Source organism: Pipistrellus hanaki, assembly GCF_964339955.1.
Source record: "Pipistrellus hanaki genome assembly, chromosome: 18".
NCBI lineage: Eukaryota > Metazoa > Chordata > Mammalia > Chiroptera > Vespertilionidae > Pipistrellus > Pipistrellus hanaki.
In genome coordinates, this window is record NC_140520.1 from 7,821,183 (window position 1) to 7,836,704 (window position 15,522).

Genomic DNA, 15,522 nt, shown 5'->3' on the forward strand with positions numbered 1-15,522 from the left:
AAGCCTTATTGGGAGATTTTCATTCATATATTTCAGTTCAAATAGGAGACGTGCTAGTTCCTTCTCTTTGGATGTGGAGATGAGAGGGGCACATGGGTTCCATGGCTTTCACTCAGGGAATTGCAGCAGACAAAATAAGAAATAGGAAGCATAGGCATTCCGGGTAGCAGGAAAAGTACAGGCTTGTGTTGGAAGACTAAGGAACACGTCAGAATGGGATGTAAACTGACAAGGCTTAAAGGCCATGTAAAAGAACACACTTTTATACACAGCAGCAAATGCAGCTAGGAATGAGACACTACTCATTTTCCACGGCAAGAAGTTCTATGAATGATTTATGTTAGGGGTCCTCTCTATTTAACAGTGAAGGCTGAGGAGCTGAGAAAACTAGGGACCAAGTGACCTCATGACCTTGTAGAGTGGTTCCAATTCCAGGGCTAAGCCAAGGTCTGAAAGGTCAGTGGTAGCCCTGTGTTGAATTTTCTGAAACTACTCATAAGAGCTGCTCCTTCACAGGAGTGCCTCTGCTAAGTGGCACTGAAATTTAAAAAAATATATTTTTATTGATTTCAGAGAGGAGGGGAGCTGGAGAGACAGAAACATCAATGATGAGAATCAAAGACTGGCTACGTCCTGCATGTTGTCGTCTCCCCCGGACCCCCCACACTTATTGGGGATTGAGGCCACAACCTGGGCAGGTGCCCTGGACTGGGAATTGAACTCAGGCCCTTTACAGTCAACAGGCCAATGTTTTGTCCACTGAGCCAAACCGACCAGGGCAAGCAGTAAGATTTTTGAGAAAATTTTTGGAAATTGTGGCTATGGGAAAATAGAATTGCCATGTAATATATGGGTAGACCTAGCTCACTAATTCCTAGATTTTAAAATTTTTTCATAGGGAAAGAGGAAGAAAGAGGGATAGAGAGATGGAAACATCGATTGGAGAGAGACATTGGTCAGCTGCCTCCTACAGACCCTCTACTGGGGATTGAGCCCATAACCCAGGCATGTGCCCTGACCAGGAATCGAACTGGGGACCTCTTGGTTTGTGGATCAGCACTCAACCATTGAGCCACACCGGCTGGGTACTAATTCCTAGATTCAAAAAAACCTGCACAAAGGCATCCTTATGTGCTATTTCAAGTTTTCAGTTTACTATGCTGATCCTTAAAAAAATGTTAATTTCCCATTATCCTACCACCCACATTACATTGATAATATTTACTTCAAGTACCTTCCTAGTTCTCATTGGATCCTGACAATACTGAGAGGAGAGAGGTTGTAGGGAAACTGGTTCCCTCAAGTCCAGAGATGTATTTCTAGAACCCGGGCTTCTAGAATCCTAATCCAGGTTTTTTTTTCTTTCAAATACTTTAGGCGGGGGTCTTTTTTTTTCTTACCCAGCCCAAATCTAAGTTGGATCTGGTAACTTGAGGGAAAGAATATGATGTATAGATGGAGGAACACTTGTTATAGATGGACCCCCTTTATGTGAGGTGTTCACAATTTTCACCAGATTTAAGTTCAGAAGAGATACCCGAAGGCCTGTTTCCCTTGTGATTCAACCAGCATTTAGTTTTAGATAACTTTTTGATAACTTTATTCAGCAAAGAACCCCTCTTCCCCCCAAAAAGCTTTGAAAAACTATACATGTTCTCTTTCTCTGGGTGTGTGCATACATAAATATATAATAGATACTATACTAGCAATTTAGAGTATTTCCTGAGCTGCCTCTCTTCTTGCTTATTTTTTAACCAAAATGTACAGGGAAAATAAAGAACTGTTTCCAAAAAACCTGTCTCCAAAAAAATCAGCAGCTGAGGATGGGAGGCAGCATTCTTTTCTCAGTTCATGAGGATTTTTAATATAAATATGCTGATTTTTTCCTCTTTGCCTCCTGACTGAACTGCAGTCTTTGTGTTGGTTCATTAAAAAAACTTCCTTTGCCAAAATCAGTTTGGCTCAATGGTAGAGCGTCGGTCTGCGGACTGAAAGGTCCCAGGTTCGATTCTGGTCAGGGGCATGTACATTGGTTGCGGGCACATCCCCGGTGGGGGGTGTGCAGGAGGCAGCTGGTCGATGTTTCTCTCTCATCGATGTTTCTAGCTCTCTATCTTTCTCCCTTCCTCTCTGTAAAAAAATCAATAAAATATATTTAAAAAAAAACTCACACACACAAAAAAACCTTCCTTTAACCAGAGTCACTTGAGGAGGTGAGTCAGAAGTATGCAGAATCACCACCTCCAATGACCAAACCCTGGCTACTTCCCAGCCTCACAAAGGACACAGCCTAGCAGGACTGTGCATTCTGACTGGTTGAAGGAACAGTCAGATGTTGAGCAGCCTGGACAAAATGCAGCAGCATCCAGACACTGGAAGCGTCTGGGTAGGGTGGAGAGTGGAGTAGAAACATATATTTGTCTCCTGCCCTACACTCTTTCTGGTCGTCCCAAGGAAGGAGAAAACTCATTTGATCCACAGCAGGCCAGATTGTATATTAATAATGGAAGGATGGCATAGATATCTTTATCATAGGCTCCTCTCTCCAGGTACCAAATCCTGCCAGAAACACAAAGACACAAAAAGCTTGAAAGGACTCAATCTGAGAGCAAGTTAAGCTACAGGAAAGCAGCTACAGAGAACAGTGCTTAGCTAGGCTGTGGGGTAGAGAGACTAAAGCAAGGCCCCTGTTGGCCACCCTCATTACTTTTCCTGTTGCTACAGACAGATGATAGCTCCACTCACAAAGCAAAGCAGATGGCTGAGGCAGCTGAAGCAGACTTCAGATTATGTAGTCCTCTTCAAGGTTATCATCGCCAGACATAGAGGCAGCCTCTACACAGCAGGAATGAGGAGAAAGTTAGACACTGCCCTAATCCAACAGGCATCACCACTGAGGCTCAGGGATGCTCAATGACCCCCGTGGTTAAGGGACAAGCCTTTACAAGCTCCCTCGTTTGGAGAGACTGACTGAGAAGTGGTAGCTTCCAAAGACGCTCTAGTCTAGGGAGTAAATGCTGCTTGTACCTGATAAGCTGAGGCAGGACAGGGTGTTTGCTATCTCTCCAGGGCTCTTCTTGCTCTCAGTGAACATGCTGCTGAGAGAGGCAGATGCTTCTGTGGCCTGAGAGGATGAAAACAAGAGAAAAAGGAAGACTGTTAGCTGGAGGGAAAGAAGCGGCCACTCAGTCACTTTGCTCATAGGGTCTGGTTCAGGCAGTTGAGCTTGGTTGCTGAGAGGGACAAAATGCCTCCTTCGACAACCTAGGAAAGCACTCTACAAAATGTCATGCATGACTAGAAGCCCTCATGTTTCTCAAGGCACGAGCTTTGCCCCAAAGAAGCACCTCAATGACTGCGATAGCTCACTCACCGCATCGTACAACATGCCTGGGACAGTTCCGTTTTCCTCCACGTCTTCAGGAAGCTCAACTGCATATCCCTTACGAACTAATTCTAACCCAATATCAAGTTTCTGAGAAGAAAAACGAAAAGGGAATCATGTTCTCTCTGTAAGGAAGGGCACATCTGAAGAAACGGGGCCAAAGAGCTAGGATTGATACTTGCAGGATCTTACAAAGTAGGAGCAACATCAGATAGGTTTTCTGGGAAAGAAAAAGTAAACAAATCTATAAATATACTAAAGCCAGTGGGCAATGAGTGAACCCCAATCTTACCTTCCCATTGCTAGTATCATATAAGTAGATCTTGGGCCAAGTTGAGACCCCAGTCTGGACATAGCTAGAGATCTTGGCCACCAAGGGCTTCCAGCCAGCACAGTGAGTAAGTCTGTCGAACTCATCCAAAGCTTCCTCTTCCCACTGTTCACCTGATAAAAGATTGTAGGGAGAGCCCAAGAAGGAGCCAGTGCTGACATGGGTAGGACTATACCCGGAGGGAAATCAGAACTACATCTTTCTGCACTTACATCTGACTGCCAGGCAAGTTTCTGGCTGTTGCTTTCTAGTGCTGGTGAGGAAAAGACCCTTGAGCCCCTTTAACTCAAAAAGCCTTGGAATGTGTGGATTCCTCCCATGTGCTGTATCAAAGTTATTCTATTTGGGGGCAAGGTCAGTAAGTGACCAATTTACCTGAGGGGGCGATCTGCGCCAGACTACACTCAATTGCTTGAAATGGAAGGCTTAGGAAGTCACTCCTAAAGGGAAAGAGACTGAAATTAGACTTCTGGAGCCAGAGGGCCTGCTTATATTCCTTGCTTCTGGCCAACCCAGCAGGAGAAGATAATCTTCTGTTCTATGTATACAGGTTCTCCCAAATCCCCCTGGTGATGAGTGCCAACAGCTAGCTCCCCACCCTATGGCCAGGGCTGAGCCAACAGCTGGCACTCCAGCCGGATTCTGCTCTGGCCTCCACACTGACCTGAGTGCCCTGAGGTCCCTCACTGGGCATTCTCCATTATCTCCAAAGTCAACAAAGTAGAGGTCCAGGTTCCCATTCTCCAAGGTGCCAAGAACCCGGGCTCGATACCAGGAACCATTTGTAGATAAAGGAGCTGCTACAATGTCTCCTACATGCACAGTTAAGTCTTCAGGCTATATGGGGATAAGGAGTCAAGAGGGAGTAGAGTTAGGAAGGGGTAGGCTTAAAAATAATGTCAGAAGGAAAAAAGAACACATAGTTGCTCTACAGGAAAAGGAAAAATATAAATACCACAATGAAAAATATATGCCCTTTTTTCATCAGACAGAGCCTGTTCCTATGGCAACTCACCAGACTATTCGCATAGTGCTGGGTCATCTCACTGACAAGCTTATCCAATTGCAGGCTTCGGGAGCCAATGATCTGGATCCAGAAATGGTTAGGATGTTCAGAGGCAGAGACATAGACTTCTAGGAACTCATCAGCATGGAAACTGAAGTCAGGGCTGGGGACTAAACATAGGGATAAGCAAGTTAAGCTGCAGAATCAGCACCATCTAATACGGTAACCATACTGGAATCATCTCTGGTTGGAATGACTAGACTGCATCGGGAGGTACAAATATCAAGTGGCTATTACCATTTTAGAGGTGGCTGGAGGGACAACTGGATGAATCATATAAGAACATCCTGAAGAGAAGTCTAAGCTATGTTTTGTACCTTCCTATATAAATGAGTAATAAGAGTTTACATTCTTAGTCATCAGCTATGTATTCAAATTAGTCACCAATTATAGTGACGGTAAATCCTCCATATGCTAGCAGCAGCATATGGACCAGTGAACAGATACATGGACAGATAAGGGCCGGTCCAGATTCCATTCTTTCACTGACTCACTGTGTGATCATGGACAAATTTGTGAACCTCTCAGGGGCCTTGATTCCCCTGCTCATCCTATACCTATGTATAAAAGACAAAGCTGACAGCCTTTTAATTTTTCTTGAATGATTTTTAAAAACAATGAGACAGGCAAGAAAAATCATGCTGTTTCACTTAATAGGTATGTTTGGTGAAGGAATATCGTGTAAATTCATTATCTGATATATTGCAGACTAGTTTCCTATGAACTAGAATATTTCTAGTGTTCCCCACATTAGCTGATTTATACTCAGAAAAATATTATCTTTAGTACTAATCCAAGTAAAATATTATCAGAAAGACATATCTGTGATGAAAACTTCTAAGTGTAATAATAAAAAAAAACCTTCCTATTTTGGGTTATCTAAGCTGGTACATCTTCCATGTAACTGTGGGTTCCCTCTCTGTTACATACTTTCAAACATGGACATCTCTGGACTGGTCTGGGCTCCAGACTTCTGAAAGCCGTCACCATTAGGTTTCTCCCAGGAACCTTCTTCTGGCCCCGCAGCAGCCATGTCACCTCCTCCTTTGCGGGGAGGATCTGCCAGCAGAGGAGCCTGTTCCTGGCTAGTGCTAGCGTTTCTCCATAAAGCTGGCTCTCCAGCTGCACCTGGCTCTGTCACTTCCTCTCTTCTTACACTGATTGGCTGCTTGCGTGGGACTCTGGTTTCTGCAGAATGAGTGATTCTCTTCCGAAGTTCTTCATCTTCTGAAACTTTCTCGAGTATCAAATGCTGTGGAAAATCAGAAAGGGATGATAGTTATGTGGCCAGATGTTTCGACCCAGGATGGAATAAAGGGTTCTTCTCATTCTTAGATGTGATCCAAGTTATCAACTACTTGCCTTGGCTGCTGTCACTTCCTTCTGTGTTCCTGAGATCTTTATGAGCCTTGATAGTAGTAATGTCCCCTCTGATTCTTTGTCACAGGTAATTTTGGCTCCAGAGGCCTTACAGATAGAACGAATCGTCTCACCACCTCTCCCTACATTGAACAATACATAAAATCCTGTCCTTACATCCTGGCCAACATTAACTGCTAGAGAAATCACTATTTTGTATTTACGAGAAGAGAGTTAGTGCCCATTTTGTATTTACGAGAAGAGAGTTAGTGCCCATTTTCAAACTGAACAGAATGCAGAATATTGAATGGAAAGCAGGAGCTACTAAAATCCCTATTGTAAGAAGGATAGTTCTGGATATTTGCTCTATCCATTTTATTTAAACTCCAGGCTAACTTAAGCCTGGCTAGGCTAACTTCTTCATGTCATTTCCACTTTCTGACCACTCAGCATATTTTACATCCCCACTTTGTTAGAAGAGATCATACAAGGTGTATGAAACATTGGACCAAGGAAAGGACATTTCTCTGCCTCTAACAGCAACGTAAGTAGGAAAGCATGACAGGTGCTCTATAGAACACTATCTACACTATCTACAATGATTTGGAATAATATAAGCACCCTCAGCTTCCCTTTAAAAATCCGTTATTATGCCCTAGCCTAACGTTCTCAGGTTTCATTATCTGATATGTTGCAGACTAGTTTCCTATGAACTAGAATATTTCTATAGTGTTCTCCACATTAGCTGACTTATATAAGCCCATGCACCAAAGGGTTGTGGGTTCTATTCCTGGTCAAGGCCACATACCTGCAGTGCAGGTTCAATCCCCGGCCTCTGTCAGGGTGTGTTCATAAGCAACCAAACGATATTCTCTCTCTCATATCAAAGTTTCTCTCTGTCTCTCTCTCTCCTTCCCTCCCTTTCACTCTCTCTAAAAAATCAAAGGAAAAAATACCCTTCTTGCCCTAGCTGGTTTGGCTCAGTGGATAGAATGTTGGCCTGTGGACTGAAGGGTTCCGAATTCGATTCCCGTCAAGGGTACATGCCCAGGCTGCATGCTCGGTCCCCAGTGGCGGGCATACAGGAGGCAGCCACTAAATTATTCTCTCTCACCACTGATGTTTCTCTCTCTCTCCCTTCCTCTCTGAAATCAATATAAAATATATATATATCTTAAAAATATCCTCCTCAGTGAGGATTAGCAACAACAAAAATCTATTATGAGGTAAGTAACATTACCCGAACCCTTTTGGAACATTTTTGTTCCAAAGTTCAGATCATACAATTTCTTGAGATAATGGGTTTTGCTTTGCCAACAGCTCTGTAAAAAGAGAAGCTCTGATCTCAATGTCCCTTTTCCCCTCTCAGCAAGGGGAAGGGGAAGTAGGCCAGGAAACAGCCCTGGGCAGATGTGAGAGAAAGGCAAAGGTAAAGAATAAAAGGTAGCAGTAGAGGAAGCTGTCCAGTGGTACCTATGATTCTGCCCACAGATCTCTGGGGAACTGAGAGCTGCTCAGACACTGGGGCAGTCTCTGTCAGGATCTGATGGATGGCTGCTTTGGCCTTGCACACCTGAACAGGAAAACCACTGATAAGCAGCACCCGCTCATCGCCTACATCCTCTGTGTCCACATCAATCCGCGCACCTGTCTGTTTCCGCAGCTGCAGAGAAAAGGATACATGGCAATATGCTCTGGAAGAGCGCCCCTTCAGTGAAGGACACCCTAAACCTAACCCGGAGGGAGATGAAACTGGACACCATTATCAGCAAAATCAGGCTGTTATAAGCAGTCCTCACTTATAGGTACTTACGGAGGGAGATTAGTGACAAGGGTAACCCCAAATAGCTGTTAATTTAAAAACACTGTCTCTTTGTGCTTTGAACCCTCTTTTCTCTTAATTTTATTTGGATTAGAGAATCAAGTATTTTGTTTGAACACCACCCAAACAATGAAAGATGGTAAAAAGAATCAGGCAGGAATTCAATATTTAATATCAATTAATGAGAATTTGCAAAGTAAAAAAGCTACACCAAGCTAAAATGCAGCTAATCTCCCTAGAGAATTAGCTTGAAATGGGGATTCTCTAGGGAGAATATTCGTCCATTCTCTAGGGAGAATATTCATTTCTAAAAGGTAAACAGCATATTACCTAAAAAGTTCCTCTGTTTCTTTTTTGTGTTCTTTCTGTTCAAAATATACATAATGTGGGTGGCTTTTGTGGGATAAGGGCAGAGAAGGGAAAGTAGGATCAATCCCTGGAAAAGCAGATTGCCGGCGCCCACACTTACCTGTTTAATATTGGCTCCTTGCCGGCCAATTATGAACTTCACAGCCTCCTGGGGCACTCGCATCTCTATCTCAATGTCGTCCTCCCCAACAAACGTCAGCCGCTCTTCTGCACAGATCATGGCTCATCAGATCAGACTTAGATTAACACCCAAAGCTACCAACAGCCCTCCCCCGAATCTAGCTGTCAAAGAGACACTGATCCAAGAGATAACTGAAAATCTCAACCACCATGACAAACAGGAGTTGCATCTGAGTGGCAATTAGAAGGTCCCCAAAGACCAGAAGATGCGCATTATCTCTGGGATACTCTTTCAGATGCTAAGTGTTTCGGTAAAGCATTTGGCTCTGCACTCAAGAGCTGTTGGATTTTAGGCAAACTATTTCTCTTGGAGAAGAATGAAGGCTAGAAGTTGCCAGAGTATTTATTCCATTAGGCTCAGAACTTCTCCCATGTTTTACAGAAATAATTTCTCTAGGTCCTCTCTAGGTCCAGTGTAGGGAAAATTAAACCCCACAGTTAGCCTTCTCCTAACAATTAAATACAAGGAACATATAAAAAAAGGTGAGTATAGATATCAAAAAAATAAAAAGAATCCGCTGCGATGTTGATGTTGCCAAAGGGAACAGATCAATAGAATTATAAAATGAATTCATTTCACATTAAGAATACGGAAAAGAAGAAACAAATAGTTTCAAAGACTCCTCACACAAAGCCACTTACAGCCCAGCCAATGATCCCCAGTCTAGCAAGTACAGTTTTCATTTCAATTTAACAAGGCTGTGCGGTTCACATACCTCTGCTTTCCCTGTATCTGCGGTATAGGATATAGGCAACCGTTGCACTGGCTGGGATCCCGAGGCCCAGTGCTATTTTCTGAGTAGTGGACAAACTTGTCCAAGAAGTGCGTTCGGTGGACATTTTCTACTGTAGTCTGACTTATATCCTAAAATAAGCAAATGAGGGAAAAGAAGGAACTTTCATCCAATACCTTTATGACTGGCAGAGACACATGGGAACACAATATATTATCATCATCATCATTATTATTAAAGAGAATACTACTGCCTACTTTTTCCCATGGTAAGAACTTGGGCAGACTCAAAATCTGTATCATGTCAAAAGTCTCAGTATTTTTTAAGTTAGTTAAGGGACACATACGTATACAACTAGAGGCATGCTTCATCCTTGCATTGCAATTAGAATTATACACTGATCACAGTTTTAAAAGACAAAGGAACAAAAAATTATTAAATATTTAAAATATTAGATTTTTATTTCAAACTATTTAAAATTTTGTGTATGTGTCCTTCTATGCTTCCAAACCTTTCTTGAAGTAAAACCTTCCAGTGATTTCCAGTGCTTAGTAAACAGTAGCCCTTCAATAAATATTTTGTTAATAACCATTTGTTGAATGAAAGAATAAAATTCCTCTACTTCAGCAACTGTTGCCTGCATGTGAACTCATTAATGGCATAGGGGTGTCGAACTCAATCAGAGAAGGGGCCAAAATCTAAAATCCAGCCTAAATCGCGGGCCGAATGGTTTACTGAACAGTCATAAACTGACAATGTCATAAACTGACAGCGGAGTGCAGTGATGACAGCGCGGTGCGGGCCACATTGCAAGGCCTGGCAGGCTGGATTTGGCCCGCGGGCCTTGTGTTTGACACATGTGGCATAAAAGGTCCTTTGCAATCTGATCTCTGCCTACCATTAGATTCTAATCCCAGCTTTACTACAGGCATATGATGTGCTCTCTTATGTATCCTTGCTCTGACATGTGTCACTTCTGTCTTCCTAGTCTTACTCTTTAGTCCATCTGGTATTTCTGACAAAATCCTATTCCTTCTTTAGGTCTCATCTCTATCACTACCATGTCTTCTGAGGGTTTCCCCTAGCTGACATCAGGTGTGTTTCTCCTTAGCTCACACTGCCGGGTAAATGATGCCTCCGTGATAGCACTTGCTCACACTGTAGGCAATGGTTTATCTGCTGACTCTATACCACTGGTTTCACCAGTGTAGTTCAGCACATATAGTAATTAGATGTGCTAGATGCTACAGTATATGTATGAAGATGAAACAATATGCACTGAGTGGCCTGATTATTATGATCTCTGAATGCACAATAATCTGGCCACTCAGTGTACATCTTATATAATAAAAGGCTAATATGCAAATTGTCCCCTTGACCAGGAGTTGGACCAGCAGGCAGGCTGACCAACCACCCATATCCCCTCCAGACTGGTTGGACCCCACCCATGCATGAATTCATGCACCGGGCCTCTAATACACACACACACACACACACACACACACACAGAGTAGCCAGATTATTATGTGTTCAGAGATCATGATAATCTGGCCACTCAGTGTATGTATTGAGTAAAATGCCATCAGACACTTTACATACATTATTTTATTCAATCTTTATACAATCCTGTGAGATAGGATGTAACCTATTTTGCAGAAGAGTACACCTGATTAAAAAGGTCACCTAACCCCTTACCCAGAGTCTGGGTTATTATTTGCAGATTTAAAAACTTTTTTTCAAAATATATTTTATTGATTTTTTTACGGAGAGGAAGAGAGAGGGATAAAGAACTAGAAACATCGATGAGAGAGAATCATCGATCAGCTGCCTCCTGCAAACCCCCTACTGGGGATGTGCCCACAACCAAGGTACATGCCCTTGACTGGGATCGAACCTGGGAACTTTCAGTCCGCAGAGCAATGCTCTACCTACTAAGCCAAACCAGTTTCGGCTACTTAAAAACTTTTAAGTTACTCTGGAAGCACTCTCAGCGAAACAGTACCTGGTATCTTTATTTTGGTCAACACATTCAATTAAAAAATGAAAAATACTGTTGGAAAACACTGTAGGTGGCAAAAATAAAACAACTAAAGACAGTCTCTATTTCCAGATATTACAATCTGTAGAATAAGATACAATTCGACTTTCAATAAGATTTGCTTTAAAATGAGTGAGGAAATGTAATTTATGCTATCAATACAATTTGCTTCAGGTAAAAAAATTCAACCTTTATGATATCCAAGAAAAAATATTGTATCCTAGTAAGCCTAAAAAAGCACATTCATTAATAAAGGACCTACCGGTACTTAGGAATAAAACTTCGGTTCCATATGTGCTTTTCCTGAAAGCCTTTCAGGAGGAGTGACCAGGAACAGAAGACCCAGCACAGAAATCTCATTCTGAGGAGCATATAAACATGAGGAGACTATAGGTGGGGGTTTCTTACTATTGTCAGTCAGAGGACCCAGTTTTGCATCTGGCCTCAGAGAGCTTTACTGATCAGCAGAAATGAACAAAGATTGTCAAGAGAGGAAGTTTGACAAATCTATTTTTTTCTAGAAATTTAATCCACTCTTGCCCAGACTCATGGCTTTAACAGAAAAAACAACACCTCCTTTTATTACCTCAGTGAGGGACTCTTTTCAAGTATCTTGCTATTCTAGGCAATTAATTACCCAGTAAGTAGACTCAGTATACTATATCACTTTATTTATAAATCATGTTATTTCCTCACCTGAGGGCATGTTTATTGATTTTTAGAGAGGAGAGTGGGAGCAGAGACAGACAGAGAGGGGATAAAGATAGAGAAACATTGATCTGTTGCCTCTCAGTTACTCTGACCATGGATCGAACCCACAACCTAGGTATGTATCCTGACTGGGAATCAAACCTGCAACCTTCTGGTATATGGGACGATGCTCTGACCAAGTGAGCCTGTATCACTTGTAGAGATTGAGTTTCAACCCAAAAGATTATAGCTGCTCCGCACGCCCACACACCTACAGTGGGAAGGAATAAAAGGGTTGAGTTTTAATGTGGGGTTATTAGAGATAAGCGGTTCCTTCCCTAACTGGATAAACATCAGTTTCTCTCTCCCACACGCCCTAAGTTGGCTGCAAAAACTTTCAACATTTCTGTGAAAGTCTGGGTGGTATCATGTAAACATCTTTTTATATACCAAAGGAAAGGAAACAAACTTGGTTTCATAAGAGTTTTCTTTTTTGCTTAATTCTTGGGCCAAAAGAACTACCATTTTCCTATATGACGAAATGGTTTATTCTGGGTGTCTAGAAAAGATTTCACTTCTTTTATCTACTGGCTACTTTGTGTATTTCCCCATATAGTCTCTAAAGTACAAAGCTTGTCTTCACTATTAATGTGCACCAGTTAATACCGGCAGTTGTGGGCTGAGCATGCTCCGGACACAACAAGAAATAAGAACCGCTGCCCTGAAATGGTCTAGTAGGAAAGATCAATACCAAACCAACCAATTACATGGCAATGAAAAATCAATATAAATTCCTGGTTAATGCAACAGGTGGGAGGAGCTACAATTTAAATGGTTTATTTCTTAGATGGTGCACAGGTGAAAAACCACCCCCTTAAAAGGCAAATCACTTATCTCCTGCATTCAAAGCAATAAATACTAGTATATGTGCTTGGCCCTGGGAATATAACAGCTCAGACAATCTTTTTCTTCCTTTATTTAAAAAATATATATATTTTAATGATTTTTTTTACAAAGAGGAAGGGAGAGAGATAATTAGAAACATTTATCAGCTGCCTCCTGCACACCTCCAACTGGGATGTGCCCGCAACCAAGGTACATGTCCTTGACCGAAATCGAACCCTGGACCCTTCAGTCCACAGGCCGATGCTCTATCCACTGAACCCGACCAGTTACGGCAGCTCAATCTTAGTAACTATCTTCAAGAAGCTTCCTTTCAGGCAGGTGTCAAAGGTTTGGGGAAACTGAAACAAATGCAGTTTGTGAACAAGATCAATAATAACTCATCCGAACTCTAATGCTGTCTGCCTTTACCACCACCTTTCTGGCCATGATTCATGCTGATGGGACAAAGAAATCATGGAATTTTAGAACTGGAAAGGGACCACAGAAATGATCCACTAATTCTACTAATAATGTTGCAAATGGGGAAACTGAGGCCCAGGAAGATAAAGAAATTTCCCTAAGGATACACAGCTAATTAGTCATTTCCATACAATGTGGTTTGAAGACCAGTCACGAATGGCACCTCTTTAAAGGAGACTCTCAGCACTTTTTCTTTTTTTTCTCCAGTTCAGAAACTATCAGGATCAAGGCAAAAGGATACCTGATACTCCTCTGGCTCTGCAACCAAACCTCCTCAGTCCCGGCCCTTACACTATTATTGGATTTCATCGCTATGGGCTTCCGTAGTTCTCCAAACATTCCTTCACAACACATTCCCTGTAATTTCTGACTAATGGCTGTGTCTGTAATGAGAATGAACTGAAGGCAGCAGCAGTGGAGGTGGGAAGGCTAATTCCGAAGCTGGTCCAGGTGTCGAAGATACAGATGGAGAAAGGGAGCTGGATTAGTTCGTTTTAATAGGGAGCACACGTACGACTTAGAAATTGATTATGGAAACATTGGAGGGCAAGCCAGGGAGCTGGCTACCACGTTTCCCATTTGAGCAGCTGGTCGAGGTAGCATCTAAGACAGAGACTATTGATCATTTTGGTGGTGGTTAGGGGGTGTGTGGGGTAGGCAGATGAGTATCTGTGACAAGGACACATTCATTCATTGGGTGACTTCTATTTGAACCAAAAGCTAAGTTTTACCAACTTCTCTTTGGATATCACAAATGAAGTTTGTGCCCACTGAGTGATCAGTTGATGTCTCAGAGAATGCCTAGCTACTTGACTGACCTAGTGTATGTTTATTTTACACCTGGCCCATTCTTTCACACTGTTGTAAGGTTCTCTTTAGAAGAAAGGTGGGAAATAACATGATAGAAATGGGGACAACTGTATAGTGGTGAATGCTAGCTTGTGTTTGATTGTATCGACTTCAAATTGAACGGGAAGAGGAGGCGATCAGACGTGAAGTCTGTTAAGTCCCTGGGGAGCTGGGTAAAGGCAAAAGGAGACTTGGATCATTTTGAGATGAGAAGTGTGGTAGCTCCCTGATGGTTTTCGGTCAAAGCTAACTTCAGATTCTCCGGACATCTGCATTAAAACAGCTGCTAACAACTATCAGACAGGGTTCCGCCTGTATTATCATTTCAAAAAAACATAGGAGTCAAGTTACAGGGTGAGTTCCACGGGGAAGGGATACGGATCTCCCAACAACCAGAACCTGCAAAGCACCTAAATCTCGGTGATGGGCTTGTGGAAGGGCCCCATTCCATGTCCTCATCCTTTGCTACATTTATTTTTAAACCAGTGCAGGAGAGAGAGGGGGGAAAGCCTCCATCCATGTCTCGTCAGCTGAGAAGAATCTAGGAAATGTAACGCTGGCACGGGGCTCTTCAGCCAAGACCCACGAAGATGCCTGCAGGGAGGAGTAGGGAGGGGGAGCTGGAAAAACCACTGCCCTCCCCCCCCAAGGTATTATTCTGACTGCGAATAGTCATTTTATGAGAGATCAATGAGAGTAAAAGCAGGGGGAAATAAAAGGCAAACATCAACGGAGAGCGGTTTTCAAAAACAAGCGGTCCCGTGGACGTGTCCGAACTGGCAAACCCTCTCGCACCGGGTCTGCTGGGGCTTCACCTGGGCCCTTTGGCTACAGGGGCGGGGGTGGGAGTGGTGAGGGGGGGAATGGGGGGAATGGGGGGTAGGGGTGGGGGTAGGAGTGGTGAGGGGGGGAATGGGGGGATGGGGGTGGGGGTAGGAGTGGTGAGGGGGGGAATGGGGGGTGGGGGTAGGAGTGGTGAGGGGGGAATGGGGGGATGGGGGGTAGGGGTGAGGGGGGGTGAAGTGGGGAGGTAACACTGTCCGCATGGCGCCCCAGGGGCTCCGACCGCCGCCCCCGGGGCCCCACCCCCTGGCCTCAGCCTCCCCCCAGGGGGCGCTCGGATGCCTTCCTTCCCCAGCCCCACGTTTTCACCTCTTCGCTGCCGGGGGTGCCTCCTGCCAGCCGTTCGGGGACCCCGCCCTTACCACGCCTCGAACCAGCCGCCGCGCACGCCTCGCACCTCAGCCCGGCGGCCGGCGCCTCCTCCTCCCGCACGCAGCCGCCGCCTCGCCGCTCCGCGGACCTCGCTCGCTCGCTCGCTCGCACGCTGCTGC

At 43.7% G+C, this 15,522-nt stretch overlaps 1 protein-coding gene across 2 annotated transcripts; it reads right to left on the bottom strand.

Annotated features, from left to right (window-relative positions):
• Positions 1-12: 12 nt before the first annotated feature.
• TDRKH (tudor and KH domain containing) lies at positions 13-15,522 on the bottom strand. Of its 2 annotated transcripts, XM_084865485.1 has the most exons (13): positions 15,394-15,522; positions 9,229-9,377; positions 8,433-8,539; positions 7,615-7,804; positions 6,145-6,284; positions 5,713-6,034; positions 4,732-4,892; positions 4,381-4,553; positions 4,092-4,156; positions 3,678-3,829; positions 3,374-3,475; positions 3,028-3,124; positions 13-2,835 (listed from the first exon to the last, which is right to left on the bottom strand). In XM_084865485.1, exons 2-13 carry the CDS (start codon positions 9,350-9,352, stop codon positions 2,783-2,785), a joined length of 1,686 nt encoding a protein of 561 aa, XP_084721611.1. In that variant the 5' UTR covers positions 9,353-9,377; positions 15,394-15,522; the 3' UTR covers positions 13-2,782. The 2 variants fall into 2 exon arrangements, with proteins under 2 accessions (XP_084721611.1, XP_084721610.1); XM_084865484.1 differs by lacking the exons at positions 13-2,835; positions 3,028-3,124; positions 3,374-3,475; ... (3 more) ...; positions 4,732-4,892; positions 5,713-6,034 and having other exon boundaries at positions 6,151-6,284; positions 7,715-7,804; positions 15,394-15,480.

Bases quoted from the DNA above. Each gene is read 5' to 3' on its own strand.
- TDRKH (XM_084865485.1), bottom strand. From the start codon at position 9,352: ATGTCCACCGAACGCACTTCTTGGACAAGTTTGTCCACTACTCAGAAA. The intron at 7,805-8,432 runs GTAAGTGTGGGC...TTTTCTCTGCAG, and splicing joins AAGGAGCCAATATTAAACAG to CTGCGGAAACAGACAGGTGC. The intron at 3,476-3,677 runs GTAAGATTGGGG...TTTTCTTCTCAG, and splicing joins ATGATACTAGCAATGGGAAG to AAACTTGATATTGGGTTAGA.